Source organism: Pelecanus crispus, chromosome W (assembly GCF_030463565.1).
Source record: "Pelecanus crispus isolate bPelCri1 chromosome W, bPelCri1.pri, whole genome shotgun sequence".
NCBI lineage: Eukaryota > Metazoa > Chordata > Aves > Pelecaniformes > Pelecanidae > Pelecanus > Pelecanus crispus.
The window spans coordinates 15688293-15715110 of NC_134675.1; the positions used below are offsets into that span (position 1 = coordinate 15688293).

The 26818-nt window shown below is 44.1% G+C and overlaps 1 protein-coding gene across 1 annotated transcript; it reads left to right on the forward strand.

Annotated features, from left to right (window-relative positions):
• Positions 1-1213: 1213 nt before the first annotated feature.
• Positions 1214-26596, forward strand: LOC104034031 (sorting nexin-18). The gene is made up of 2 exons (XM_009486871.2): positions 1214-2771; positions 26343-26596. The coding sequence occupies exons 1-2, from the start codon at positions 1214-1216 to the stop codon at positions 26594-26596; spliced, it is 1812 nt and encodes a 603-aa protein (XP_009485146.2).
• Positions 26597-26818: the final 222 nt, after the last annotated feature.

Below are 26818 nucleotides of genomic sequence, written 5' to 3' on the forward strand. Positions count from 1 at the left end.
AAACCTGAAGAAGTGCTGAGACATCTTTGAGGGTGGGTTGGAAGCGTTACCTGGAAATAAAGCTCCTGAAACCAAAAATGGTTTTGAAAGGAGATATTGCTTTATTCTGCGCAGGGTGCAAGGTGGAAGTATTCCACAAATCAAGCACACCAAGCTCGGATTCTATTCCCTTATTTATACATTGAATATACAATTTCCACACCTTTCTAATACATAATCATTAACCTCCCTTTGTGCACTCATCTTCATTGGTTAACAGTTTACTCGCATAGTCTTTAAAGCTATAGTGTCTTTTTAATTCACTGCGCTTGCGCAGGAGGAGTGGGGGGGTACTTGCTTCAGTCCTTAATCGGGTCGGTGGTCGCAATCTCCCCCTGCCCGAATTACCTCTTACCCAGTTTCTCCTATTATGTGCATGCCCCTTTGGTTCTGCCATCCCCTTATCTTTGAAGGTCAGCAACCAGCCGCTTAGCCATCCTCCCTTCCTTCTTACATTTTATCAATGTAGCAAAATATGCATTACTTCACTGCTACTCAAGGACTATATTTCATTAGTATAACAAGATCTACTACTTAAGGGCAACAGAAGTAATCATCATGCGTTTGAGTCACGGAAATCTTGTAGACTTATGAAAATTTAATCAACAGATTTAAAGAGGTTGAACTTGCAAGTATTACAACCTGTAAAACTTGGTATAAAACACTCAAAACACAGCAGTTTGGAAACGCTACCAGATTATAACCGTGTTATTGTTCTGGCCGCGAGGCAGGGGTGCTTTTCTCGGGTGAGGGCAGAGGCCGCGGAGGGAAGGGTGAGCAGGGATACGGCTGGGGTTTGGCGCCCACCCCGCAGCCGGTCGGACGCTGGGAGGCGGGCGGGGAAGGGACGGGCCGGGCCCATCGATGGGGGAGGCGGCTCTGCGCTCGGCTCTTCCGTCCTGCCTCTCGGCTCTGGATTAGCGAAACTTGCGACGTGGGACGGTCGCCGGCCCGGCCCCTGCGCCCTGCCTTGCCCGCCGGGGTGAAGCCGGGACTCGGAGCCGGCCGCGCCGTAGCGCAGCGGAGCCGGGGGAGCCAACCGCCGCAGTGTCCCCGCCGGCGGGACGCGGAGGCAGGGGGCAGTCGCGGCGCTCTCCTGCCGCAGCCCCGCCGGCGCGGCGCGGTAGCACCGCGGCGGCGGGGAGCCCCTGGGGGGCGGTTGGGCGGTGGGGCCATGGCGCTGCGGGCCCGGGCGCTGTACGACTTCAGGTCGGAGAACCCGGGGGAGATCTCGCTGCAGGAGCACGAGGTGCTGAGCCTCTGCAGCGAGCAGGATATCGAGGGCTGGCTGGAGGGCGTCAACAGCCGCGGCGACCGCGGCCTCTTCCCGGCCTCCTACGTGCAAGTGATTCGCACCCCGGCCGCCGAGCCGCCGCCGCCCGCCCGCTACGCCAACCTCCCCGCCGGCGGCTTCGAGCCGCTGCCGCCCCCCATCGCTTTCAAGCCGGCGACACAGCAGGCCCCGCCGGCGGCGGCGCCCGAGCCCTTCTCGCTGCCCCCCGCTGCCGGGTACCGCTTCCCGCCGGCGCCCTACGGTGGTTCCTACCAGCCCAGCCAGGGCAGCGATGACGACTGGGATGACGACTGGGACGAAAGCTCCACGGTGGCCGATGAGCCGGGCGCCCTGGGCAGCTCCTACCCTGACTACGAGGTGGCGGGCGGCCAGGCCTCTGGCCGCTACCGCCTGTCCACATGGTCCGAGCTGTCCCTGAGCTCCCGCGGTGGCCACCTGGCAGGCCACCCGCACCTGCCTGGCAGCAGCGCCAAGAGCTCGGCCACAGTGAGCCGCAACCTCAACCGCTTCTCCACCTTTGTCAAGTCTGGTGGGGAGGCCTTCGTGCTGGGCGAGGTATCGGGCTTCGTGAAGGACGGGGACAAGCTGTGCGTGGTGCTGGGTCCCTGGGGCCCCGAGTGGCAGGAGAACCCCTATCCCTTCCAGTGCTCCATTGAGGACCCCACCAAGCAGACCAAGTTCAAGGGCATGAAGAGCTACATCGCCTACAAGCTGGTGCCCAGCCACACCGGGCAGCAGGTGCACCGCCGCTACAAACACTTCGACTGGCTCTACGGGCGGCTGGCCGAGAAGTTCCCCGTCATCTCCGTGCCCCACTTGCCGGAGAAGCAGGCCACTGGCCGCTTCGAGGAGGACTTCATCTCCAAACGTCGCAAAGGCCTGGCCTGGTGGATGGACCACATGTGCAGCCACCCTGTGCTGGCTCAGTGCGATGCCTTCCAGCATTTCCTCACCTGTCCCAGCACAGATGAGAAGGCCTGGAAACAAGGCAAGCGCAAGGCTGAGAAGGATGAGATGGTGGGTGCCAACTTTTTCCTGACCATCAGTGTCCCCACTGGCCCTGGGGCTGGCCTGGACTTGCAGGAGGTGGAAAGCCAGGTGGATGGCTTCAAAGCCTTCACGAAGAAGATGGACGAGAGCACCCTGCAGCTTAATCACACGGCCAATGAGTTTGCCCGCAAACAAGTCACTGGTTTCAAGAAGGAATACCAGAAGTTGGGGCACTCCTTTAAGTGCCTCAGTCAGGCATTTGAGCTGGACCAGCAGGCCTTTTCAGCTGGCCTCAACCAAGCCATAGCTTTCACTGCAGAAGCCTATGACACTATCGGGGACCTCTTTGCAGATCAGCCCCGGCAGGACCTAGATGCTGTGATGGATTTGTTAGCGCTGTATCAGGGGCATTTGGCCAACTTTCCAGACATCATCCACGTCCAGAAAGGTAACACCCTTACGTGTTTTCTGAAACGATGAAGTTTTATGTATCAGTGGTATGCACACAGATATAGAGACAAAGGGCTAAATTTGCTCTGCATCTGGCTTGCTGGCCTTGGGTTAAATCTTTCAGTGTTTACTCAGGTAAACTGTTGCTAAAAATACAAAAAAACACATCAGTGACAATTTTCATTCTGTGCCAAAGGTCTAGACGTTGTTGGGAATTTTATTGGTCAGAGGTTACTGTGTTTGGCTTTGTATCTCTGAAAGAAACCACATCTGCCTATACTGCTGATACATTAAAGATTAATGGGCTTGTTTACAAACCCTGGAGATCAAGTGGTATGAAAGCATCTATTACTCTTTGATGTATGTTAGGTATCTTAAATCTCTGATCTAGTAGATAATAAATATGAAGTAATCTGAAGATGGAGATACTCCGATTGACCACCATGTTTGAGGTGCGCATGGTGGTATGTGCATTTTGCAGTGTCAGACATTCAGATGAGATGTTTAAAGCTGCTGGGGTTTGTCAGTTTGGACATGCATTAAACTCTCTTGGTGCCTTTGTAAGGATGATGGTCTGCCACGATGTTCTTAGTTGGAGTTGTTTATCCTTTGCCCTTATTATCATAAAAAGATGTTGCTCACCTGTTATCCTTTCGGCATCTTTCTAGCTGAAATATGCTTCTGAGGTTCAGGTTGCTGTTTGTATGGCGCTTTGTGATCCATCAGACAGAAAGAAACTCCAAAAATGAAAGAATCATCTGCTATATAACTAGCGACACTTGTTTAGATAAATAGAAGTTTGTAGCACTATATATGTGTAGATGATTTCCCAGCTGTGAAGTTAATACTATTCATATATTCTTCACCATTGTGAGAAGACTAGCCCATCATTCATTCTTTTTGCTGTTATATATGATCAGGGATATGTGGGGATTAGAGCTGTAAAAGAGACCAAGAAAACATCACATATGCTGTACAGAAATGAGTGTGTGTAACAGTTATCCAAGAAAATGCATGAGCTTCTTTATTGAAAATTATTTTGGAGATTAATAAGTGGTGTTCTGTACCCCAAGAGGCAGAGCTTGAATTGTCACCCACAGTGAATCAGTCTTTTGTGCCCTTATGTGACATTTCCAAGGTTTTTGCATCTGGAACAGTACCTTGAATTTTATGATAAAAGAGTTGGAAGAGTTTTTTCAACAGATCAGAAAGGCAGGCTTTCAGGAGGTATGCATTATTGCTGGGGAAAAACTGAGGCGGCAGAGTTGGTATAAAGTGCACAATTTGTTGTTATTTTAAAAAGTAACCCTTTCATTAAAATTACATGCATCAAAGTCAGATTTCCATTCTCCTGTCGAATCTTGAAAACTGTGAGTGGAAACTTAAACAATATTATTTTGAAGAGAAAAGAGAAGTGTGCAGTCTAACCTTGGAGGAGTTGTTCTGTTAGCTGCTGTGGCGTTGTGTTCTAATAACAACTTTAAAGTATTTTAAATTTGGAGAGAAGGATGACTTTGGTAATGCCTTGTGTTTGGGAGTAGAGGATTTTAAAGTGAGTTGTCAACTACTAATAGGATTATTTGTAAGCTTCTGGAAAAAAAACAAAGGGAAAGATTTTTTTATATTAGGTGGAATAAAACAGCAGATGATACATACTATTTAAATACTATATCCTCAAGCTTTAAGACTATATAGAGTTCTTCACTGTAATATTTTTGGAGACTTTACTTTGAGGAGAGGATTGGGAATAATAAGATACGTGCTTGACTCAACCCATATTTCCTTCAACTTGCATGTCTCTGTTTCCTTTATAGTTCTGTTTAAATTTGCACTTATTTGTTAGGTTTACCATGCTGAACCAGGGAAAGTTAATCTAAATGAGCTTCCACTAGAGCAGTGCATGAGCATGATGTATGTAGAGCTGATTTTGTGCCAGAACGCTGTCCTGGAACTGGTTGGAGAAACGTACAGCCAGTCTGCGTGCAGGTGTTAATGATCCAGCACCTCTGAGCTAACACTGTCTTCAACACAATATTATCCCTGGTACATACTTGCCATCAGAAAATGGCATAGGCTTGAGATGCTGGTCTCTTGAGTGTCCATGTTCATCATAGGAATAGGGTTAGAGCTGGGTTACATGTTTGTTGTTGTCGTTCCCTTTACAAAATAGGCAAACTGGAAGAAAACTGAGAGGAAGATGTTTTTTACACCCAGTATATCGCTGTTTTATTACTTTTAAGAGTTACTTGTAGCAAGGTATAACTTTTTAGTTCCAAATTGTAAACTTCAGATGAAAATATGAACTGTTTGGTGTTCTTACAACATAAGAGCTTTCTTTTAAATTTACTAACTGGGATAGTTGTCAGTATTTGAGAATTATTGTATAGACCAAATAAAAATCAGTTGGTGATAATAGATCATCTGAAAAATAGAGTTGACGTGTCTTTCTTTCAGTGTTTTATTTTCTAGTGTACAACTTCTTTGTGCAGTAAAATGACCCCAAAGTGCCCTTAGAAGTGGTAGAAACAGCAGGAAAATGTGTTAACTATTGTGCTTTTAATTGCTCTGGAGTCCAGGTCTTTCTGCCTCCTGTGTTGAGGACATCATACATGATCTGAAGTATGCAGAAAGGGATTGTCATTTTGGTCACTTGTGTAAAACATGTGGACCAATGGACTGTGGGAATATTTTCAAACTGCTTATTATCTTATTAATATAGTAGGTATTTTATGAAATGGCAATAACTTCAGTAGGAGAGTTTAAAAGATTCCTCTCCTCCATCTTGTGCACCCAGTGTTTAAGGAATTTTCTGTGAGGGAAGGAAGAGCTGGAAGTTCCTGCTCCAGAAGAGACAGAGGAAGGATTTGAACTCCCACATGCCAGTTGAGGACCAACTTCTGGTTTAGTAGGCTTGAAAACTAAGCTGCACTTTTGTCATTTCTTTTGCAGAACTGATGTATCTTTCAAGAAATACTAGTTTCAGTTGCTTTAAATTTGAGAAGAAAAGTAGCCTCTCATCTTCATTTGTAATGGATAATGCCTTCTTTTCTGTGTTTTTAAGGTCTGCTTGTGGAAATTCCCTAGGCGTTCTTGGCAAAATAATTCCTAAATATTAATTGCTAGAGCTTCACTCAACTGATGAGATCTTCTGACTTACATAATCTTCAACATAAATGCTTACTGCAGGCCTGTGCAAGTTCAGGTTCAGAAAATTTATGCACATGTGAGAATTTGAGATAGTGTATGCTAGTACTGTAGCTCATGCTGGTCTGGCTATCTTGTCTTGGTATTTGTTTAGTGAGAGTAGAGAAGTTATGGGGTTTGGGGTTTCTTTCATTGAAGTTTTGTTTGAGGAATTACTATAATTGGCCTCTTGTGATTCCTGAAAGTGGAAGAAATACTGCCTAACTTGCTGTTTCGTCTCTGCTTTCCAGATTTCTCCTTTCTCTTAACATTATGATGTTAACACTTGATAAACTTTTGGTTATGGTTTTTGCAAAACAGATTTGAGAAAGTGGCCTAAATGTTTTCTAAGATGTAGGCAGCAATTCTATTTCCTCTTCATGCCAAGATTTAAAAGAATTATTTTAAAAAAATCTGAATGACCCTTTTGCTTCTTGATCACCATTTGTGAAAAGTAAAATTAGGCAAATGGTCTTATTTACCTGAAGCAAACTTAATTCTAGAAATGTCTAAAGAATGTTTAAAGAATGTGCTGGGAGTGTTTTTAGAATATCTTACAAAATTATAGGAAAAAAAAAACCCCAAACATTCCAGGTGGGAATGCATCAAAATTTCAAGCATCGAAAAACTCCAAACAGCACTGAAACCTGGAGCTCTCTATAATATTTTCAGTGAATTATTTTTTGGGGGGGAGGGGTATGTGTGTTCATAAATAAATCAGACTGGTCAGAATTCATACCTGAAATTTTATATCACAATTTAAAAGCAGTGCTCTTCTCTTGCTTGCTTTCTGGTCTCTTAGATTTGTTGTGCAGACATGTTTTTTCTGTCCCTATTTTTCCTTTATCCACTTTTTTTTTTTTTTCCCCTCCATCCCTCAGATACATACACTTTGCATGAGGTTCAACTCAGGTAACTTTACTGTCTAAGAGCTAGGCATGTAATCCTAGCCAGATGACCCTCACAACAGTAAAGAGATGGGTACCTACATTTCATCTGTTTAAGGACTTTGATGAAAAAGGATGGATTGCTCTAGGATGACTGTTGTATTTCTTGCCCTCTCAGCTTCCCCATTGCTGTTACAGCAATGATGTAGTGTTGTCTGCTTGCTGCTGAATCACCCAATATTACCTCCCAGTATTTGAAGGTAACCTGAAGGAAACTGAGATTTTTATATGGCTAAAATATGAAAGAATCTAGAAACTATATAAAATTATAGCTTCCTTGGTGTGTGTAAATCACACAGAGGACAACAATGATCAAGACTAAAATTGAGCAATGGCCTTACTTGAAGAAGATTAAACAGGGAAAAAAATTTTGACCTCTATGTCCTGTCTACCTAAAAGATGCATGGGTGGTCTTAAATATGTTTGTTTTTTCTCCTTTCCTCTCCCTCCCCCATCTCTTCTTACCTTACCTTTCTAAAGGAGCAAGATTCATGCAGTCATGATGTGTTTCTCTTTCCTGTTACCTTTTGAAACCTGTTAGCCTGATATCATACAAATTCGATGATGGAGAGATGTTTCATAGCTGATAAAATCCCAGTGATTTCTTTCGAAAACAGCTGTTAGCAGAGGAAGTGTATAACTGTTCCTCCCATGGGAAAGACTGCATGCATTACTGCACACCAGAAAGTCTATCCAGACTGCCCATTTAGTCCCAACAGGCTGGAGAAGTTTTGATCAGAGCTCACACCCATAGATTTGACCAAAGGCAGTACATTGTCAGCTCTTGTGCTCTTACGGGTGCTTGCTCACCGCAGGTATTAAGGCCTTGTCTACTGGGAAAACCTTGTGGACAGCTAGAGAGTAGCAGGACAGTGTAGATACTGAAGAAGTAAAAATTATTTTGTAGAAAGAGGAAGTAATTTTATTTCAAAAACTATGTAATACCTTTTCAGATTGAAGCTTATGAAGAATCTAGATGGTGAGATGGTTCTCTCTTGCAGCTGAGAGAACTCCAGGTCTTGCTAAAAGGACTTCCATCCAAACAGGGAAGACAAGAATTGGTAGACTAAAACCAGAAAGTAGCTCTAAGCACATTATCAAAACCAAACAAGCTGGCTGATTTTTCTATTTTGCAAGTCACCTTTGAAACAAGGACATGTTTCAGCCTTTCCAGCGTCTTTCCATGACTTCATTGTTAGACTTTGTTTGAACAGTGTCCTGGTTTCGGCTGGGATAGAGTTAATTTTCTTCCTAGCAGCAGGCATAGTGCTGTGTTTTGGATTTAGTAGGAGAAGAATGTTGATAACATGCTGATGTTTTTAGTTGTTGCTGAGTACTGCTTATGCTAGTCAAGGACTTTTTCAGCTTCCCATGCTCTGCCAGGCGCACAAGAAACTGGGAGGGGGCACAGCCAGAATAGTTGATCCAAACTGACCAAAGGGCTATTCCATACCATATGACGTCATGCTCAGTATATAAACTGGGGGGGGTTGGCCGGGGAGCAGCGACCGCTGCTCGGGAACTGTCTGGGTATCGGTTGTCGGGTGGTGAGCAATTGCATTGTGCATCACTTGCTTTGTATATTATTATTACTGTTATTATTATTATATTGTTGTTATTATTATTTTACTTTATTTTATTTTAATTATTAAACTATTCTTATCTCAACCCAGGAGTGTTTCTCACTCTTACTCCTCCGATTCTCTCCCCCATCCCATCGGGGTAGGGGGAGTGAGCGAGCGGCTGAGTGGTACTGAGTTGCTGGCTGGGACTAAACCACGACAGTCCTTTTTGGCGCCCAACGTGGGGCCGAAGGGTTTGAGATAAGAACAGATTAACTAGAGTGTATTAAGGAGTCTGTTAACAGTTGCCGGTCATGATATTAGTTCATCTGATCTGTACCATGTTCTTTTCTTGGCTGTGCATGTTAAAGCTTGGTGTTGGTCTGTGCATTGCGCTATGCTCTGTAGTGATTAAGGATGTTTTGATTGGGAGGTTCCTTATCAAAATCCTGACCTTGAGCATGGTTTTGTATCTGGGTTTTATACACAAGTCATTACTGTACTTCGGGTACCACCTCATGGAGAGAGTTAGCAATTATACCTTTCCCTCGGAGACGTCTGTTGTGGAGGAACTACAGAATGGCACCTTCATTACCTTATTCTATAATGCTTCCTCCCTCATTACAGAAAGTTTTCAGTATTTTGAACATCCCTGGGCAGTTAAGATACTTCTATTGATACTTCTTGGGAATATTGTTTTGGTTTTGACAAAGGTTAGTAAGCAATTTAAGAATATCATCCAGAGATCTGCCCCAAGGCTGGAGAGTTATGAGTGGCAGGGTGTGTGGGATCGTATGCACAAGTACCTAGGGCAGTGGGGACCTCCAGTGTTTTGGAACTTCACCCCTGAACAAGTGCAGAATCCTGAAGAACTAGTAAAGTATTTGGAAGAAGTATGTTCTCACCCTGGCAACTCCAAAGAGACACAACTCATTGCAACATGCTGGGGACTGGCTCATGCTTATAGAGCCCTGTTCAACACTATTCAGTACCCTCAAGGGAAAGAGAGGGTCTCTGGATCTGATGACAAAACAACAGGCACTGTGGCTACTCCAACCACAGCCATGAGCACTGTGGCTACTCCAACCACAGCCACAAGCACTGCAGCTACTCCAACACCCACCACAGGCACTGCGGCTACTCCAACACCCACCACAGGTACTGCAGCCACTCCAACCCCAGTGGCAGGCACTGCGGCTAAACCAGAGAACCAACCTGCGCCGGTATCAGTTGCCCCTATACAGAAGAAAAAAATACACAAGGAAATCAGTTCGTTTAGTAAGGGATGAAGATGAACCAGGGCCATCACGAGAACCAGAGGAGGAAGAACCCATAAATGAGATGGTGACCACCCGATCCCTATCCCTGAGTGAGCTGCGAGATATGCGAAAAGATTTTGGTCGTCATCCAGGCGAGCACATCATCACCTGGCTGCTCCGATGCTGGGATAACGGGGCCAGTAGCCTGGATTTAGAGGGTAGGGAAGCCAAGCAGCTGGGATCCCTTTCCAGGGAAGGGGGCATTGACAAAGCAATTGGAAAAGGGGCAAAACCGCTCAGCCTCTGGAGGCGACTTCTGTCAAGCGTGAAGGAAAGGTATCCCTTCAAGGAGGATGTTTTATACCGCCCAAGCAAATGGACCACCGTAGAGAAGGGTATCCAGTACCTGAGGGAATTAGGCGTGCTGGAGGTGATTTACAGTGACCTGAATGATGAGCAGTTAACCAAAGACCCAGATGAAGTCAGGTGCACACAATCCATGTGGCGGAAGGTGGTACGGAGCGCACCAGCATCGTATTCCAACTCGTTGGCAATACTAGCCTGGAAAGACGACGAGGCACCAACGGTGGATGAAGTGGCTAGACAACTCCGGGACTACGAAGAAAAGCTCTCTTCCTCCCTACGGGCCTGTGTCTCGGCTGTGGAAAAACTGTCTGAAAAAATATGCCAAGAGTTCCAACAACTCAGAGAGGATCTGTCCTACTCCCCACCTGCACGGACCAGTGTCTCAGCCATTAGGAGTCAACGTCCCTATGCTCAAGAGAGAGGATATAGAGGATACACACCACGGGGCACCCTGTGGTTTTGCCTGCGTGATTATGGAGAGGACATGAGAAAGTGGGATGGAAAACCCACCTCAACCTTAGAGGCACGGGTGCGTGAGTTGCAAGGAAAAACTATTAGGAAAGGCGGTTCTCCCAGGAAGATTGCAGCTCCAGTTTCCAGTGAGCAGTTCCCGAGACAGAGTAAGAGGGCTAATTTTACTTCCGACCTTGATCAGGGGACTTTTGATTCACATTTACAGGAAGTGAACAGCGAATACTGTGACCAGTGTTAGAGGGGCCCTGCCTCCAGCCAGGTGGAGGAAAGGGACAACCGGGTTTACTGGACTGTGTGGATTCGATGGCCTGGAACGTCAGACCCACAGGAGTATAAGGCTCTAGTGGACACTGGTGCACAGTGCACGCTAATGCCATCAAACTATAGAGGGGCAGAACCCATTTGTATTTCTGGAGTGACAGGGGGATCCCAACAGCTAACTGTACTGGAAGCTGAAGTGAGCCTAACTGGGAATGAGTGGCAAAAGCACCCCATTGTGACTGGCCCAGATGCTCCGTGCATCCTTGGCATAGACTACCTCAGGAGAGGGTATTTCAAGGACCCAAAAGGGTACCGGTGGGCTTTTGGTATAGCTGCTTTGGAGACAGAGGAAATTAAACAGTTGTCCACCTTGCCCGGTCTCTCAGAGGACCCTTCAATTGTAGGGTTGCTGAAGGTTGAGGAACAACAGGTGCCAATTGCTACCACAACTGTGCACAGGCGGCAATATCGCACCAACCGAGACTCCCTGATTCCCATCCATAACCTGATTCGTCGACTGGAGAGCCAGGGAGTGATCAGCAAGACTCGCTCACCCTTTAACAGTCCCATATGGCCAGTGCGAAAGTCTAATGGGGAGTGGAGACTAACAGTGGACTATCGTGGCCTGAATGAAGTTACACCGCCGCTGAGTGCTGCCGTGCCAGACATGCTAGAACTTCAATATGAACTGGAGTCAAAGGCAGCTAAGTGGTATGCCACAATTGATATTGCTAATGCATTTTTCTCCATCCCTTTGGCAGCAGAGTGCAGACCCCAGTTTGCTTTTACCTGGAGGGGTGTTCAGTACACCTGGAACCGACTGCCCCAGGGGTGGAAGCACAGCCCCACCATTTGCCATGGACTGATCCAGACAGCACTGGAACAGGGTGAAGCTCCAGAACATCTGCAGTACATTGATGACATCATTGTGTGGGGCAACACAGCAGAAGACGTTTTTGAGAAGGGAAAGAAAATAGTCCAAATCCTTCTGAAGGCTGGTTTTGCCATAAAACAGAGTAAGGTCAAGGGGCCTGCACAAGAGATCCAGTTTTTAGGAATAAAATGGCAAGATGGACGTCGTCAGATCCCAATGGATGTGATCAACAAAATAACAGCTATGTCCTCACCAACTAGCAAAAAGGAAACACAAGCTTTCTTAGGCGTTGTGGGGTTTTGGAGAATGCATATTCCAAATTACAGCCAGATCGTAAGCCCTCTCTATCAAGTGACCCGGAAGAAGAACGAATTCAAATGGGGCCCTGAGCAACAACAAGCCTTTGAACAAATTAAACGTGAGATAGTTCATGCAGTAGCCCTTGGGCCAGTCCGGGCAGGGCAGGATATTAAAAATGTGCTCTACACCGCAGCCGGGGAGAATGGCCCTACCTGGAGCCTCTGGCAGAAAGCACCAGGGGAGACTCGAGGTCGACCCCTAGGGTTTTGGAGTCGGGGATACAGAGGATCCGAAGCCCGCTATACTCCAACTGAGAAAGAGATACTGGCAGCATATGAAGGGGTTCGAGCTGCTTCAGAAGTGGTTGGTACTGAAGCACAGCTCCTGCTGGCACCCCGACTGCCGGTGTTGGGCTGGATGTTCAAAGGGAGGGTCCCCTCTACACATCATGCAACTGATGCTACATGGAGTAAGTGGGTTGCATTGATCACACAACGGGCTCGAATAGGAAACCCCAGTCGCCCAGGAATCTTGGAAGTGATCATGGACTGGCCAGAAGGAAAAAACCTTAGAATATCACCAGAGGAGGAGGTGACACGTGCTGAAGAGGCCCCACTGTATAATAAATTGCCAGAAAATGAAAAGCAATATGCCCTGTTCACTGATGGGTCCTGTCGTCTTGTGGGAAAGCATCGGAGGTGGAAAGCTGCTGTATGGAGTCCTATACGACAAGTGGCAGAAACTGCTGAAGGAGAAGGGGAGTCGAGTCAGTTTGCAGAGGTGAAAGCCATTCAGCTGGCTTTAGATATTGCTGAAAGAGAAAAGTGGCCAGTCCTTTATCTCTATACTGACTCATGGATGGTGGCAAATGCCCTGTGGGGGTGGCTGCAGCAATGGAAGCAGAGCAACTGGCAGCGCAGAGGCAAACCAATCTGGGCTGCCGCATTGTGGCAAGATATTGCTGCCCGGGTAGAGAACCTGGCTGTAAAAGTTCGTCATGTAGATGCTCATGTACCTAAGAGTCGGGCCACTGAAGAACATCAAAACAACCAGCAAGTAGATCAGGCTGCTAAGATTGAAGTGGCTCAGGTGGATTTGGACTGGCAACATAAGGGTGAATTATTTATAGCTCGGTGGGCCCATGACGCCTCAGGCCATCAAGGAAGGGATGCAACGTATAAATGGGCTCGTGATCGAGGGGTGGACTTAACTATGGACAGTATTGCACAGGTTATTCATGAGTGTGAAACATGCGCTGCAATCAAGCAAGCCAAGCAGTTCAAGCCCCTTGGGTATAGTGAACGATGGCTGAAATATAAATATGGGGAGGCCTGGCAGATTGATTACATCACGCTCCCACAGACCCGCCAGGGCAAGCGCTATGTGCTCACCATGGTGGAAGCAACCACTGGGTGGTTGGAAACATATCCCGTGCCCCATGCCACCGCCCGGAACACCATCCTGGGCCTTGAAAAGCAAGTCCTGTGGCGACATGGCACCCCAGAAAGAATTGAGTCAGACAACGGGACTCATTTCCGAAACAACCTCATAGACACCTGGGCCAAAGAGCACGGCATTGAGTGGGTGTATCACATCCCTTACCATGCACCAGCCTCCGGGAAAATTGAGCGATACAATGGATTGTTAAAGACTACCCTGAGAGCAATGGGTGGTGGGACGTTTAAACATTGGGATACGCATTTAGCAAAAGCCACCTGGTTAGTCAACACCAGGGGATCTGCCAATCGAGCTGGCCCTGCCCAATCAAAACTTTTACGTACTGTAGAAGGAGATAAAGTTCCTGTAGTGCACATGAAAAATATGCTGGGGAAGACAGTCTGGATTACGTCCCCCTCTGGCAAAGGCAAACCCATTCGTGGGATTGCTTTTGCTCAAGGACCTGGGTGCACTTGGTGGGTGATGCGAAAGGATGGGGAAGCCCAATGTGTACCTCAAGGGAATTTGATTTTGGGTGAAAATAGCTAATGAACTGAATTGTATAATATTAATTGCTTTATAATACTGTATGTTATCTCTTAACTATATGTTATCTCTTAACTGCATGTTAATATAATAATATAGTAGGTTAATATTAAGTATATAATACTGTATATTATGATTGCTATATGTCACATCAATGGTATTGCAGTAAGAATTGCCCAGCTTAATGAAAATGAACTTTGATGAAACCATTTTGGAATGAGAACTGACTTCAGCATGCAACAGTCCAACACTGCACACCACCTCTCCTGCTCTGAAAGACTGTGATGACAGATGGAACCCAAAGTCATGGACTAAATGAACTCAATGGACATTTTAGAGGGATGGGCCATAGACGAAGGGAATGATATCTGTGTGTATATCAAGATAGGGAAAGTGGTGGTGATTAATTGGAACACATTGGAAAGGGGAGGGCCTGTGCATGACTTAGATGGTATAGAATAAGGGGTGGATACTGTCCTGGTTTCGGCTGGGATAGAGTTAATTTTCTTCCTAGCAGCAGGCATAGTGCTGTGTTTTGGATTTAGTAGGAGAAGAATGTTGATAACATGCTGATGTTTTTAGTTGTTGCTGAGTACTGCTTATGCTAGTCAAGGACTTTTTCAGCTTCCCATGCTCTGCCAGGCGCACAAGAAACTGGGAGGGGGCACAGCCAGAATAGTTGATCCAAACTGACCAAAGGGCTATTCCATACCATATGACGTCATGCTCAGTATATAAACTGGGGGGGGTTGGCCGGGGAGCAGCGACCGCTGCTCGGGAACTGTCTGGGTATCGGTTGTCGGGTGGTGAGCAATTGCATTGTGCATCACTTGCTTTGTATATTATTATTACTGTTATTATTATTATATTGTTGTTATTATTATTTTACTTTATTTTATTTTAATTATTAAACTATTCTTATCTCAACCCAGGAGTGTTTCTCACTCTTACTCCTCCGATTCTCTCCCCCATCCCATCGGGGTAGGGGGAGTGAGCGAGCGGCTGCGTGGTACTGAGTTGCTGGCTGGGACTAAACCACGACAAACAGTTAAAATACCAAGTTAATGTGCACAGACTGTATAAACTCATCCAGCTGGTACCTTACTTATTTTAAATTGCCTGGTTCAAATAGCACAGAATTTGAAATTCTAATTAAAAAACAATGAAATCACATTTGGCTTAGCCCCCAAAACATTAGTTTTATCAGCAGACTAGAGCAAACAAATGGCAAATGCTTTCTACACAATCTTGTTTATATCTTTCATGAGAAGGCCATGAGAATTTAAATTAAAAATTAAAAAAAAAAAACCTAGTGAAAAGTGCGTTTTGGAGTGGATGTCTCATGAAATTGGTAACAGAATAGATACATTTAAACAATCTGTTCAGGTCTTGTCAGTGATTGTTCTTGTAGCAGAGCAAGAAGAGATGGTTTCAGCCTTTGTTTTAGGTAGGCACACATCACGGGTGGACAACTTCTGTAATGATGAACTGAACTACCCTCTTTATGCCTACATGCAGTTCTTTCATAACAATGTGAAAAGCAGATTCATGCTATGATTCATGCTACATTGCATTTTTGTCCTGTGGTAAAAAGCAACTTGCTATTCTACTTTTTTCAGACTTACCATTTTGAATCATTATATGCATTATATGCCAGCTAACTGGCAGTATACTAAAGAAAGATCCATTTTCTCAAATATCATGACACTACATTTTCAAGTTGCTTGCAGTTTTATATTAAGTCCAAACTCAAAGGAGTAGATCCCTTCCTACTAAAAAGGAAAACAGTTCTCTTCTGCCCTTATAATACTATAATATTCTCTCTATATTATAATATGTACTATATTAATATATTAATTAAATAAAATTTTTGTATTTACAATTTTAAATTAACATATGTAATGATATATAATATCTAGCATTTCTTATATATAATGTTGTCCTGGTTTCAGCTGGGATAGAGTTAATTTTCTTCCTAGTAGCAGGCATAGTGCTGTGTTTTGGATTTAGTAGGAGAAGAATGTTGATAACACACTGATGTTTTAGTTGTTGCTAAGTACTGCTTATGCTAGTCAAGGACTTTTCAGCTTCCCATGCTCTGCCAGGTACACAAGAAACTGGGAGGGGGCACAGCCAGAATAGTTGATCCAAACTGACCAAAGGGCTATTCCATACCATATGACGTCATGCTCAGTATATAAACTGGGGGGGGTTGGCCGGGGAGCAGCGATCGCTGCTCGGGAACTGTGTGGGTATCGGTCGGCAGGTGGTGAGCAATTGCATTGTGCATCACTTGCTTTGTATATTATTGTTGTTATTAGCATTATTATATTGTTATTATTATCATTACTATTTTACTTTATTTCAATTATTAAACTGTTATCTCAACCCAGGAATGTTTCTCACTCTTACTCCTCCGATTCTCTCCCCCATCCCACCGGGGTAGGGGGAGTGAGTGAGCAGCTGTGTGGTGCTTAGTTGCTGGCTGGGGCTAAACCACGACAAATGTGAATATAGCATTATATTATTATAATGTTCACATGTTCTGCTTTTGAATTATATAATATATTTTAATTGGTTACATTAATGATGGTTTACCTTGCATATTTTTTACTGCATCAAGGAGTCTATTTCTTTTTGTATTTACAGAGATACTGCAGTGATACAAAATTTGTGGATACTATTCCTCAAAGTCTGAACCTCTCCGTAGGAGGAAACGGAGTATTCAGAAAGTTCCCGAAATAAAACTCAATAGCAACAAAGTTACTATTAAGCAGGCATCCTTTATTACAGCGCTGGGCAGCACTGGGGATCGTTCCACCATGAGTGCTCCAATGATTTGGCAAACTTCCAAAGATTATATACTATAAAGTCATACATATTCACAGGGTTTCTGAGAATTCATATACATAAACATGAGATTTCCTGGAACTCATTAGCATATGCAAATGTCCAATCCACAGGTGTAGTCGTCCTCTTTGGTGGTCTTCGGGGGTCCTCCGGTGGTCTCCGATAGTCCTCCTCACTTGTCCACTGGTTGAACTTTGGGCCTCCTTTGTCCATATATATCATCATTGAATTAGCTCATCAGTCCTTTGGCCTTGGAATGTTAAGAAACCAGTTCCTTGAGTGCTCATCGTGGCACAGGTGTCCTGAGTCTATGTTATCAGTGCTTTAGTAAGCCTAATGAGCTTAAGATCTGTTTTAATTGTGCCAGACAAGGAGTCACATTCTTTGAAATATCTGTCCTATTTATCTACTCTGCTTCAGCAAATAACTAAAACTATATGAGTCGGGTATTGTCAGAGGTTTAGCCCTTTCAGCAGCATTCAGATTTCTAAGAGAGAGCATTTAAAGGACACTATGGGAAAGAGTGGAGCGGTATCTGCATTTCATTTGGATCTTGACTCTTTTCATATGAATTTATGTAAAGTGTCTATGCATGTTATATTTGCTCATCTTAGGGCAGTAGCGGAGCTAAGCAGATGATGATGGACAAGCAAATGCCATAAATTGTGCTCGCTCTTTGCTTCCCTTCAGCCTAACAGAGAACAACATCCAAAAGCAGGTCTTTCATAGCACCCCAATAAAGTAGGGATGCATGAGTAGGTGGAACCTGCATTTATACTTGCTTCTCTTGATAATGGTATATGGATATTGATATGTGGTCTTCCCTGCCTTCTCCTGTCCACCCACATTCCATGAATCTCAAGAAAATTTTGAAGAAGTTACCATAATGATGCTTGCAGTCATTTTGGCCGTGACTTATATTTGTCTTCTACAGATCCAGAGGAGACATTTCTGCTCATATGCTGTCGTGAATATGATTTTTTTTTTTACACGGCTTTGGTTTAGCAGCAATCTAAGATTTATTAATATTTTTGAGATAGATCACAGAATTAGGTTGTATAATTCTTAACAACACTTAAGCATCAGCCAATTTAAAAGAGCAATTTGATGGAATTTGTTACAGTCAAAATAGCGACTTAGTTAAAGATTCGAGAATGGCAAGGGTCACTCTATTACTACATGGAAGAAGTGCACAAAGGAAAATTAAGTTACACTCGAGTTAGAATGATTCACAGAGAGATCGTGGATACAGGAGATAAGGAGGACCTTCCCGTTGAGTCATGAGGTTCAGAATAGACCCCCTTGCTCTCTAAACTCCTTTTCAGAGAGGAGTCTAGGTGCGGCTAGGTCCAATCTTAGTCTCAGACTTGGTCAACAGTTTATGTGAATAAGGATAATATATATGTATATATAGTCAAATTGCACACCCCACCCCACCCCCGAGGTTAACCTGTGATTAAAATTTCTCTTTTCATGAGTTTCATTAATTGCTCACTTTTATGTGCCAGCATTCATCAACAGATGGTCAATGAACCTCACAAAATTGGCAATGGACAGTCCTTCAATCCTTGCGAAATCTACCCTGAGAGGCGTCCCAGCTCAGGGGGAGATACTGGATCACGCAGCCCGCTGCGGTCCCGGAGAGCTCAAAAGGTCTCCCTTTTGGATCGCTATTTATAGGATCTCGAGATGATTTGCTTTAGTCAGTATTTTACATTCTGGCCACAATCTGTGCTGAGTCGTTCTGGTATACAATTCAGGGAGCAGATGGCCCAGGTGTGGACAGGGAGTGCTTGACGCCCAAGTCACTGTGTTTGTGACCAAGATAACAGCACAATAAATTATCGTGAATGAGTGACTTGACACAGTTTGATTTAGTAGCAGTTTAGAATTTACTTGTAGCAAATCGCAGGATTTGATTCTGATATTTTAATAGCACTCAGTCATCAGTGATTAACAAAGTGATTAGACAAAATTGATCAAAACAGTGACTTAGTTACAGATTCAAAGATGGCAAGGTTCACTCTATTACTACATGGAAGTGCATAAAGGAAAATTAAATCACACTGAGTTGGAATGATTCATAAAGGGATTGCGTATGTAGGGGATAAGGAGGACCCTCCCGTTGAGTCATGAGGTTCAGAATAGACCCCCTTGCTTTCTAAACTCCTTCTCAGAGAGGAGTCTAGGTGCAGCTAGGTCCAATCTTAGTCTCAGACTTCGTCAATGGTTTATAGGAATAAGGATAATGCAGCAGTATAAGACTCACTTTGAAATTAAATCGTACATTTACAGACTACTTACACTGATTCACACATGCATACACACAGACATGACAGACATGAATACATATATATATATATATAAATGGTATACCTGTTAAAAATTTCCCTCGAGTTCAGTGGAATATTCATGTTGAATCTCTTGGCATTTCTCAACGGCCAACGGTTGAGCCTCGAGGAGTGAAGGGTTTCAGCCCAGGCTCCACTGTCGGTCTTCGGCAATAGACCTCCGATTTTAGCAAACTTTAAGAGTTTGCTAGCTCTGAGAGGAGTCCTGCTCAGAGGGAGGTGCTGGTGCAGCCCGCTGCAGTCCAGGAGAGCTCAAAGGGCCTCACTTAGGACTGCTGTTTGATAGGATCGTGAGATGATTGGCTTTAGTCACTGTAAATCTCCATCTGAGCCACGATCTGGGTCAGTAATTACTGCTCTGTTTCAAAGCTGTCAGGGGCAACTGATTGTTCTCACTCCCCACTTCAACCATGTAAGAGTTTTCTGATAAGGACAAGGCTGGTCTCCGCTTCAACCATGTAGGAGTTTCTGGTACAATTAAGGGGCACCTAACTGACCAACTCACTACACAAGGTCTTGGTCTGGCAGGAATTCTTGAGGTCGTGTCCTGGTTTCAGCTGGGATAGAGTTAATTTTCTTCCTAGTAGCAGGCATAGTGCTGTGTTTTGGATTTAGGATGAGAAGAATGTTGATAACACACTGATGTTTTGGTTGTTGCTAAGTACTGCTTATGCTAGTCAAGGACTTTTCAGCTTCCCATGCTCTGCCAGGCACACAAGAAACTGGGAGGGGGCACAGCCAGAATAGTTGATCCAAACTGACCAAAGGGTTATTCCATACCATATGATGTCATGCTCAGTATATAAACTGGGGGGAGTTGGCCGGGGGAGCAGCGATCGCTGCTCGGGAACTGTCCGCGTATCAGTCGGCAGGTGGTGAGCAATTGCATTGTGCATCATCATTATTATTATATTGTTATTATTATCATTACTATTTTACTTTATTTCAATTATTAAACTGTTCTTATCTCAACCCAGGAGTGTTTCTCACTCTTACTCCTCTGATTCTCTCCCCCATCCCATCGGGGTAGGGGGAGTGAGCAAGTGGCTGCGTGGTGCTTAGTTGCTGGCTGGGGTTAAACCATGACAGGTCATAAAGCGGTTGAAGAGAGAAAAGGTGGGGGGGATGCACCACCACACATATGAGTGCTGAAAAGCACAGACTGTCTTAGAATTGGGCAAAACCAGCATTACCTAGTGTTTGTGTTTCAGGCTGTGGTGCAAAAAGCTATGTTTGTGATAATAGACAGCAATATATACAATGTAGCTGGATTTTAAAATCAAATTATTCCTGACAGGCCCCCTTTCAGACATCACTGTAGGTACCTGTAAGTCAGAACTACTCATGGACACAATTTAAACATGCTGTAGTGGCTGAAATAAGGTCATTTGTTTGCTGAAAACAGTGTCTGTGTACAGTACATCTAAAGATACGTTAGTTTTAAAGTCACTGCATTCAAGATTTGAATGGAAATCTTCCATCTGATTTTGCACAATTTTTACATGCGGTTACCTAGCAGTATGGGCTTTTTTTGTTTTGTTAATGGGGTTATGCATGGCAGTAGGTGTAATAGGTAATTCTGTAGTGTTTATTTCATTTATTTTGCCATCTTGCTCTCGCCTCCTGTTATCAACTGTTTCAAGGGCAAACTATGGCTTGTTGCTTGCATAGCAGTGTGTTGTAACGTGGCCCAGTGAAAGAGTCGTACATGGGCTACCCAGGGCTTGCCTTTTCAAATCTTTAAGCAAAGAGCTGTAGTTAAATAATCTCATCATTAGGTTCTTTGGTAAGGAAAAAGTAAATTTATTTCATTTTCTGCTTTTGCATCCTTTTATGAAAGCCACTAAAAGCAACATGATGAATATATTGTTTTCTCCCTTCTTTTCATAGATGGTGTCTCATATTAGAGACAGTGTCTTGTAATAAAAGTAAAGCAACGTCCCAGGTCATTTTATTTGCACAAGATTTCTCAGGTACAACTGCTGAAAGGTTTTCTTTGTCAAACTTGGGAGTTTCTTTAAGGAGCACAGTGTTTTCTGACCCTAGCTGTCCTTCCCAGTGAGGGAGCCATCTCTCAGAGGAGCCTTTGGACTTTGACACAAAGTTTTGGGGGAGGCTGTCACACCGAAGCTTGTTGGCTGGGGGATTTCTCAAAGGTGGCGGTCAGGAATCTGGCACTCTTTGGTTTTGCCACACTGATGTCAAGGCTGTAACGATCACCCTCCTCAGGTTTTTTTTCCATTCTGCCATTTTTATGGCTGTTGGTTTTTTCAGTATCATTTATGAATAGCGTTTACAAATAGAGTAAGTACGGATTTGTGCTTGGAGCAGCTCGTGGCCAGGTGCCACGTTTCCGTCCCTCGGAACGGTTACTGCTTCTCACCTGCAGCATGACCAGCAGCCCCGGCGGTGTGCCAGCCCGCGCTCACCTCCCTCCTGGCAGTGCCGAAGCTGTCCGGGGAAAGGCAAAGAGCCGTCCGTCACGTGAGGAGCAGCACATATTGTTGGGCTGGCACCCAGCTCACTGCTTCACTCTCCCTCCCTCCCTCCCCCAGCTCCATTAAAAATATATTTCAGAAAATAACGTTCTTTGTAATATATCAAGGAGAACCACAAGACTAATGTTTTTTTTGTCTCCCATGTCTTCTCTCATTCTCTTTGCAGTTGTTTTGCAATAATTCTTTAACTCAAGGTATAGAGTAACAAGAACATGGGTATTTGCTGAAAGAAAGAGTGTTGTAGTAATCATAACTGACATACATGTAAACTGTTATCTCACTACTAGTGAAAGAAATCTATTTGCTCTGTTTTAGCATAATTAATCACTAAAGTGAAAGAAATATTTGAATAACTGCAGTGATAAAGGCATTACAATTATATAGGATTTAAAAAATTAATGCGTTGGCTCCTATAAGCTGGGTAAGTTTTTAAGTTCAGTATTTTGGTCTGAGATACTGAAGACATTGATATATTGGTGAGTTAATGGATGATACACGTTCCTGAGAGTGACTGACTGTGAATTGCAGACCTCCCTGACTTCAACAGATACTTAGTGCTGCATTCTAGCAATGTTGAGCCGACGCTTCTTTGTGTTTCATCCCATGTGCAATATTACTGTATGCAGTTAAATCATTGCTGCTACAGCAGTTGCTTAGATGTTTTTCAGAAAAAAAGTGATACAGTTATGAAGCGTATCATTAATTACTGCTTGTGTTTTTTAAGAATTGAGCAAGCCCAGCTGTGGAACAGATGTCCACTGTACTAAGCACTGTGCAAATAAAGAGCAAAAAAGGGCTCCTGCCCTAAAGAATTCCCTTTCTCTAGGTTTGTCTTTATTTGGATTAGTAACTAAAGACACAGCTGAAGTTTTGCTCCTGACTGCTGTATGCAAAACTCCAAAGCTGATGTTCAGGTACTTTGGGGAGAGGTGGAAGTGGGGCAGTGGGAAGATGGTACACCCTTAGCAGGTACCTGCTCTTCTTCAGCTTCTGATCGCCCATGCTGGCAGGTGTGGGGGAGACCTAGCTTCAAGTAAGACAAAGGAGTTGAGTGAAGAGCAGTCTTGATTGCAGTCTTCATGAGCTGAGCCCTGAAACTTTTTCCTTCTGGTTATATTGCAGGCAGCAACTTGGGCTTATGTCATGTACACTAAGTGTGAAGAACCAGTGTAGGGCTGGCTGCTGGTAGGCTGATCATACCATGCAATTGGAGAGCTTGGAGACACATATGCATCAGCATGGGTTTACATGTATATATGCATATGTATAGTTTGGGGGGGGAAGTAAGTACAAGCTCAAGTATGGACTCAAACCCACCCTTAGTTGACTGTTCACACAATCTTAAAGCATTTATTACTGTAAAAAACTGAAGGTGATGGGAAAATATATTGCTTGACCGAAACCCGAGTGTTCTCAGGTTCAGGATTTTTTTTTATTTAATTTTCCTGAATGTATTTGCCTTTTCCTGCCCCATTGCAACCTCATGTTTGCATGTCCAGCTTACTGACTCAAATGCACTTCTTTTTTTTTCCTGATAACTCCTCAGCACCTATTAAGTTGCTGTTTGTATTGTGTGTTTCACAACTTAGAAGTATTTATTTCTAGCAGGAATTTTACATTGTCCCTGTCTTCTTGGCTGCTAGCACATTACTATAAATGTCCCTTGTTAAATGTGTTTATATCATCTTGTGTTGTCTAATCTCATACTTCAAAACAAGCACTGAAACCTGCCAGTTTCTCTTAAGCCCTTAGCAGCATTCAGTGAGCACCACTGTGTTTAACATCAGTCTTTGGGCAATGAAAAACAGCGTTCACATCTGCTTTTCTCCACCTTTAAGAACAGAAATAGATGCAGCACACCTTTTTGCAGTCTCTTTGATTCAGGCCCTCTTCGCTGTTTGAAAGCTAGTCCTGATCGCTGGAACATGATCTCCTGACAGAAGGTCTTTTCATTGGTCCAGAAGCTTTAAATGTATGGGCAAGTCTTTACAGAATCCGTAGAGCTGGAGCTAAAAAAAAAAAAAAAAAACAAAACCATTATGTATTCCATCCCTCTGGGAACAGTGCAGTGGCAGATATTTATCCCAGATGTGTATTCAGCCGGAGGTTGGGAGGTTTCCTTGAGCTAATATGCATTAGGAGGTGACTCCTGTTTCTTTTCCCTAAAATGTGTGTTAGCCTTTTCTAGGGCTGCCATAATTCTGCTTTTGTTTTGAAATACATCTGTGGTGGGTTGAACCTGGCTGAATGCCAGGTGCCCACCAAAGCCACTCTATCACTCCCCCTCCTCAGCTGGACAGGGGAGAGAAAATATAAAAAAATGCTCATGGGTCAAGATAAGGACAGAGAGAGATCACTCACCAATTACTGTCACAGGCAAAACAGACTCCACTAGGGAAAATTAATTTTATCTATTACCAATCAAATCAGAGTAGGAAAATGAGAAATAAAACCAAATCTAAAACCACCTTCTCCCCACCCCTCCCTTCTTCCCAGGCTCAACTTCACTCACAATTTTCTCTACCTCCTTCCCCTGAGCGGCACAGGGGGATGGGGGGAATGGGGGTTGCAGTCAGTTCATCACACGTTATTTCTGCCGCTCCTTCCTCCTCAGGGGAAGGACTCTTCAACTTCCCCTGCTCCAGTGTGGGTCCCTTCCACGGGGTGCAGTCTTTCAGGAACAGACTGCTCCAGCGTGGATCCCCCACGGGGTCACAGCCTCCTTCAGGTGCATCTACCTGCTCTGGCTTGGGGTCCTCCATGGCCTGCAGGTGGATATCTGCTACACCATTAACCTCCATGGGCTGCAGGGGGACAGCCTGCCTCACCATGGTCTTCACCATGGGCTGCAGGGGAATCTCTGCTCTGGCACCTGGAGCACCTCCTCCCCCTCCTTCTTCACTGACCTTGGTGTCTGCAGAGTTGTTTCTCTCACATATTCTCACTCCTCTCTTCCGGCTGCTGTTGCACATCAGTTTTTCCCCCCTTCTTAAATATGTTATCGCAGATAAGCCGGAGCAGGATGCCCGAAGGAGGCTGTGACCCCGTGGGAAGCCCGTGCTGGAGCAGGCTCCTAGCAGGACCTGTGGACCCGTGGAGAGAGAGAGGAGCCCACGCTGAAGCAGGTTTGCTGGCATGGGGGACCCATGCTGGAGCAGTCTGCTTCTGAAGGACTGCACCCCATGGAAGGGGCCCACGCTGGAGCAGTTCGTGAAGAACTGTAGCCCGTGGGAAGGACCCACATTGGAGAAGTTTGTGGAGGACTGTCTCCTGTGGGAGGGACCCCATGCTGGAGCAGGGTAAGAGTGTGAGAAGGAGCGGCAGAGACAACGTGTGATGAACTGACCCCAACCCCCATTCCCCATCCCCCTGCGCCACTCAGGGGGAGGAGGTAGTGAAAATTGGGAGTGAAGTTGAGCCCGGGAAGAAGGGAGGGGTGGAGGGAAGGTGGTTTTAGATTTGTTTTTATTTCTTATTATCCTACTCTGATTTGATTAGTAATAAATTAATTTTCCCCATGTCAAGTCTGTTTTGCCTGTGACTAATTGTTGAATGATCTCTCTCTGTCCTTATCTCGACCCCTGAGCCTTTCGTTATATTTTCTCTCCCCTGTCCAGCTGAGGAGGAGGAATGATAGAGCAGCTTGGTGGGCACCTGGCATCCAGCCAGGATCACCCCCCCACATATGGTAAGAAGTGTAATACAAAAGGAGACAGTTAGTTAAGACATTACAAATAGTTGAAAGAACAAGTAAGTTAAGTGTATCATAAAGGCTGTGAAAAATGTGATATCACTAACGTCTTGTGCGAAGATAAAAGCTTTATTGGTCTTACTGGTTTTAGTTATATGAATAAAATATGTATATAATATTTAAGGCAAAGAAGTTGCTCTTATGGGAAATTGAGACATGAACATAAATGTCTAAGACGCATTCATATGCTGTCTGCTTTGGGTGAGTCTGGTTTGGGTGATATTTTGTTTTTGTAGCATGTGTGTGCGTTAATTAGCTTTTTGGAGGAGGAGGACTGTCAATTCTTTTGCTCTGTGTTTCTTTTAGCTCTTACAAGATTGTGTTAGCTCTACCTGGATGTCTTCAACTTTCAAATAAACTTTTAGATTCTCTAGTACTCAATAATTAATTTTTGGGTATCTGTAGCGTAAAAGCAGAATGGTGTATTAGCAAGATTTTGTGTGTTCAGATCTCCTTTTGATGTTTCACAAAGATTGTGAAAAGTTGTGATGTTTCACAAAGTCTGATTTCTGAATGAGGCTATTTTTCTGCTGTTTATGTAGGCTTAAATTGATTTGACTAGTTTTCTAGTGCTTTCATTTTTTTCCACTGCTGGTATATTTATCAGATATTCTCCGAAGGACACCATCTGATTTTTAAGATTGTGAAATAGGCATGTTTTACTAACTTTTACAAGCTAGACCCTTAAAAAAATTGGGTTTTTTTAACAAGATTCACTGTTCTGTGATTTTTGATCTGAAAAAGCTTTTATTTTATTCCTTTTCATTCATATATATATATGCACACATATAAATACATTTAGAATGAGCCTTCTATGAATCCTTGTTGTTATTAAATCACTTGTTAAAGTACAGTAGTTAAGTCTACATTGTCCTCACAGTTCAACTATTTTGTTTTGTTCTTTACACAGGAGCCCTTACCAAAGTAAAGGAGAGCAAGCGACATGTGGAAGAGGGGAAGATGGAGCTCCAAAAAGCTGAGGGCATTCAAGAACGTTGTAACATTATTTCTTTTGCGACCCTAGCAGAAATTAATCATTTCCACAAAATTCGTGTGAGGGACTTTAGATCACAGATGCAGCATTTCTTGCAACAACAAATACTCTTTTTTCAAAAGGTGACACAAAAGCTAGAAGAAGCTCTTCACAAGTATGACAGTGTTTAATCTCTGAACTTTGATTTGTGGACTTTCGTCAGATGAATGTGACTCAAGCAGCAGAGCAAACATTGCTGCTGCTGAAGAACTGTTGCCAGTGTTAGATGGTGGTACAAGGATGATTTTGTGTTCACCTAGAATCCTGACTTAATCTCCGTTTACATAGAAAGGAAACAGTTATAGGGCTATGTAGTAGAAACAGTACCGTGCATTGTAACTAAGTTATACTAT

Bases quoted from the DNA above. Each gene is read 5' to 3' on its own strand.
- LOC104034031 (XM_009486871.2), top strand. From the start codon at position 1,214: ATGGCGCTGCGGGCCCGGGCGCTGTACGACTTCAGGTCGGAGAACCCG. The intron at 2,772-26,342 runs GTAACACCCTTA...TTCTTTACACAG, and splicing joins CATCATCCACGTCCAGAAAG to GAGCCCTTACCAAAGTAAAG.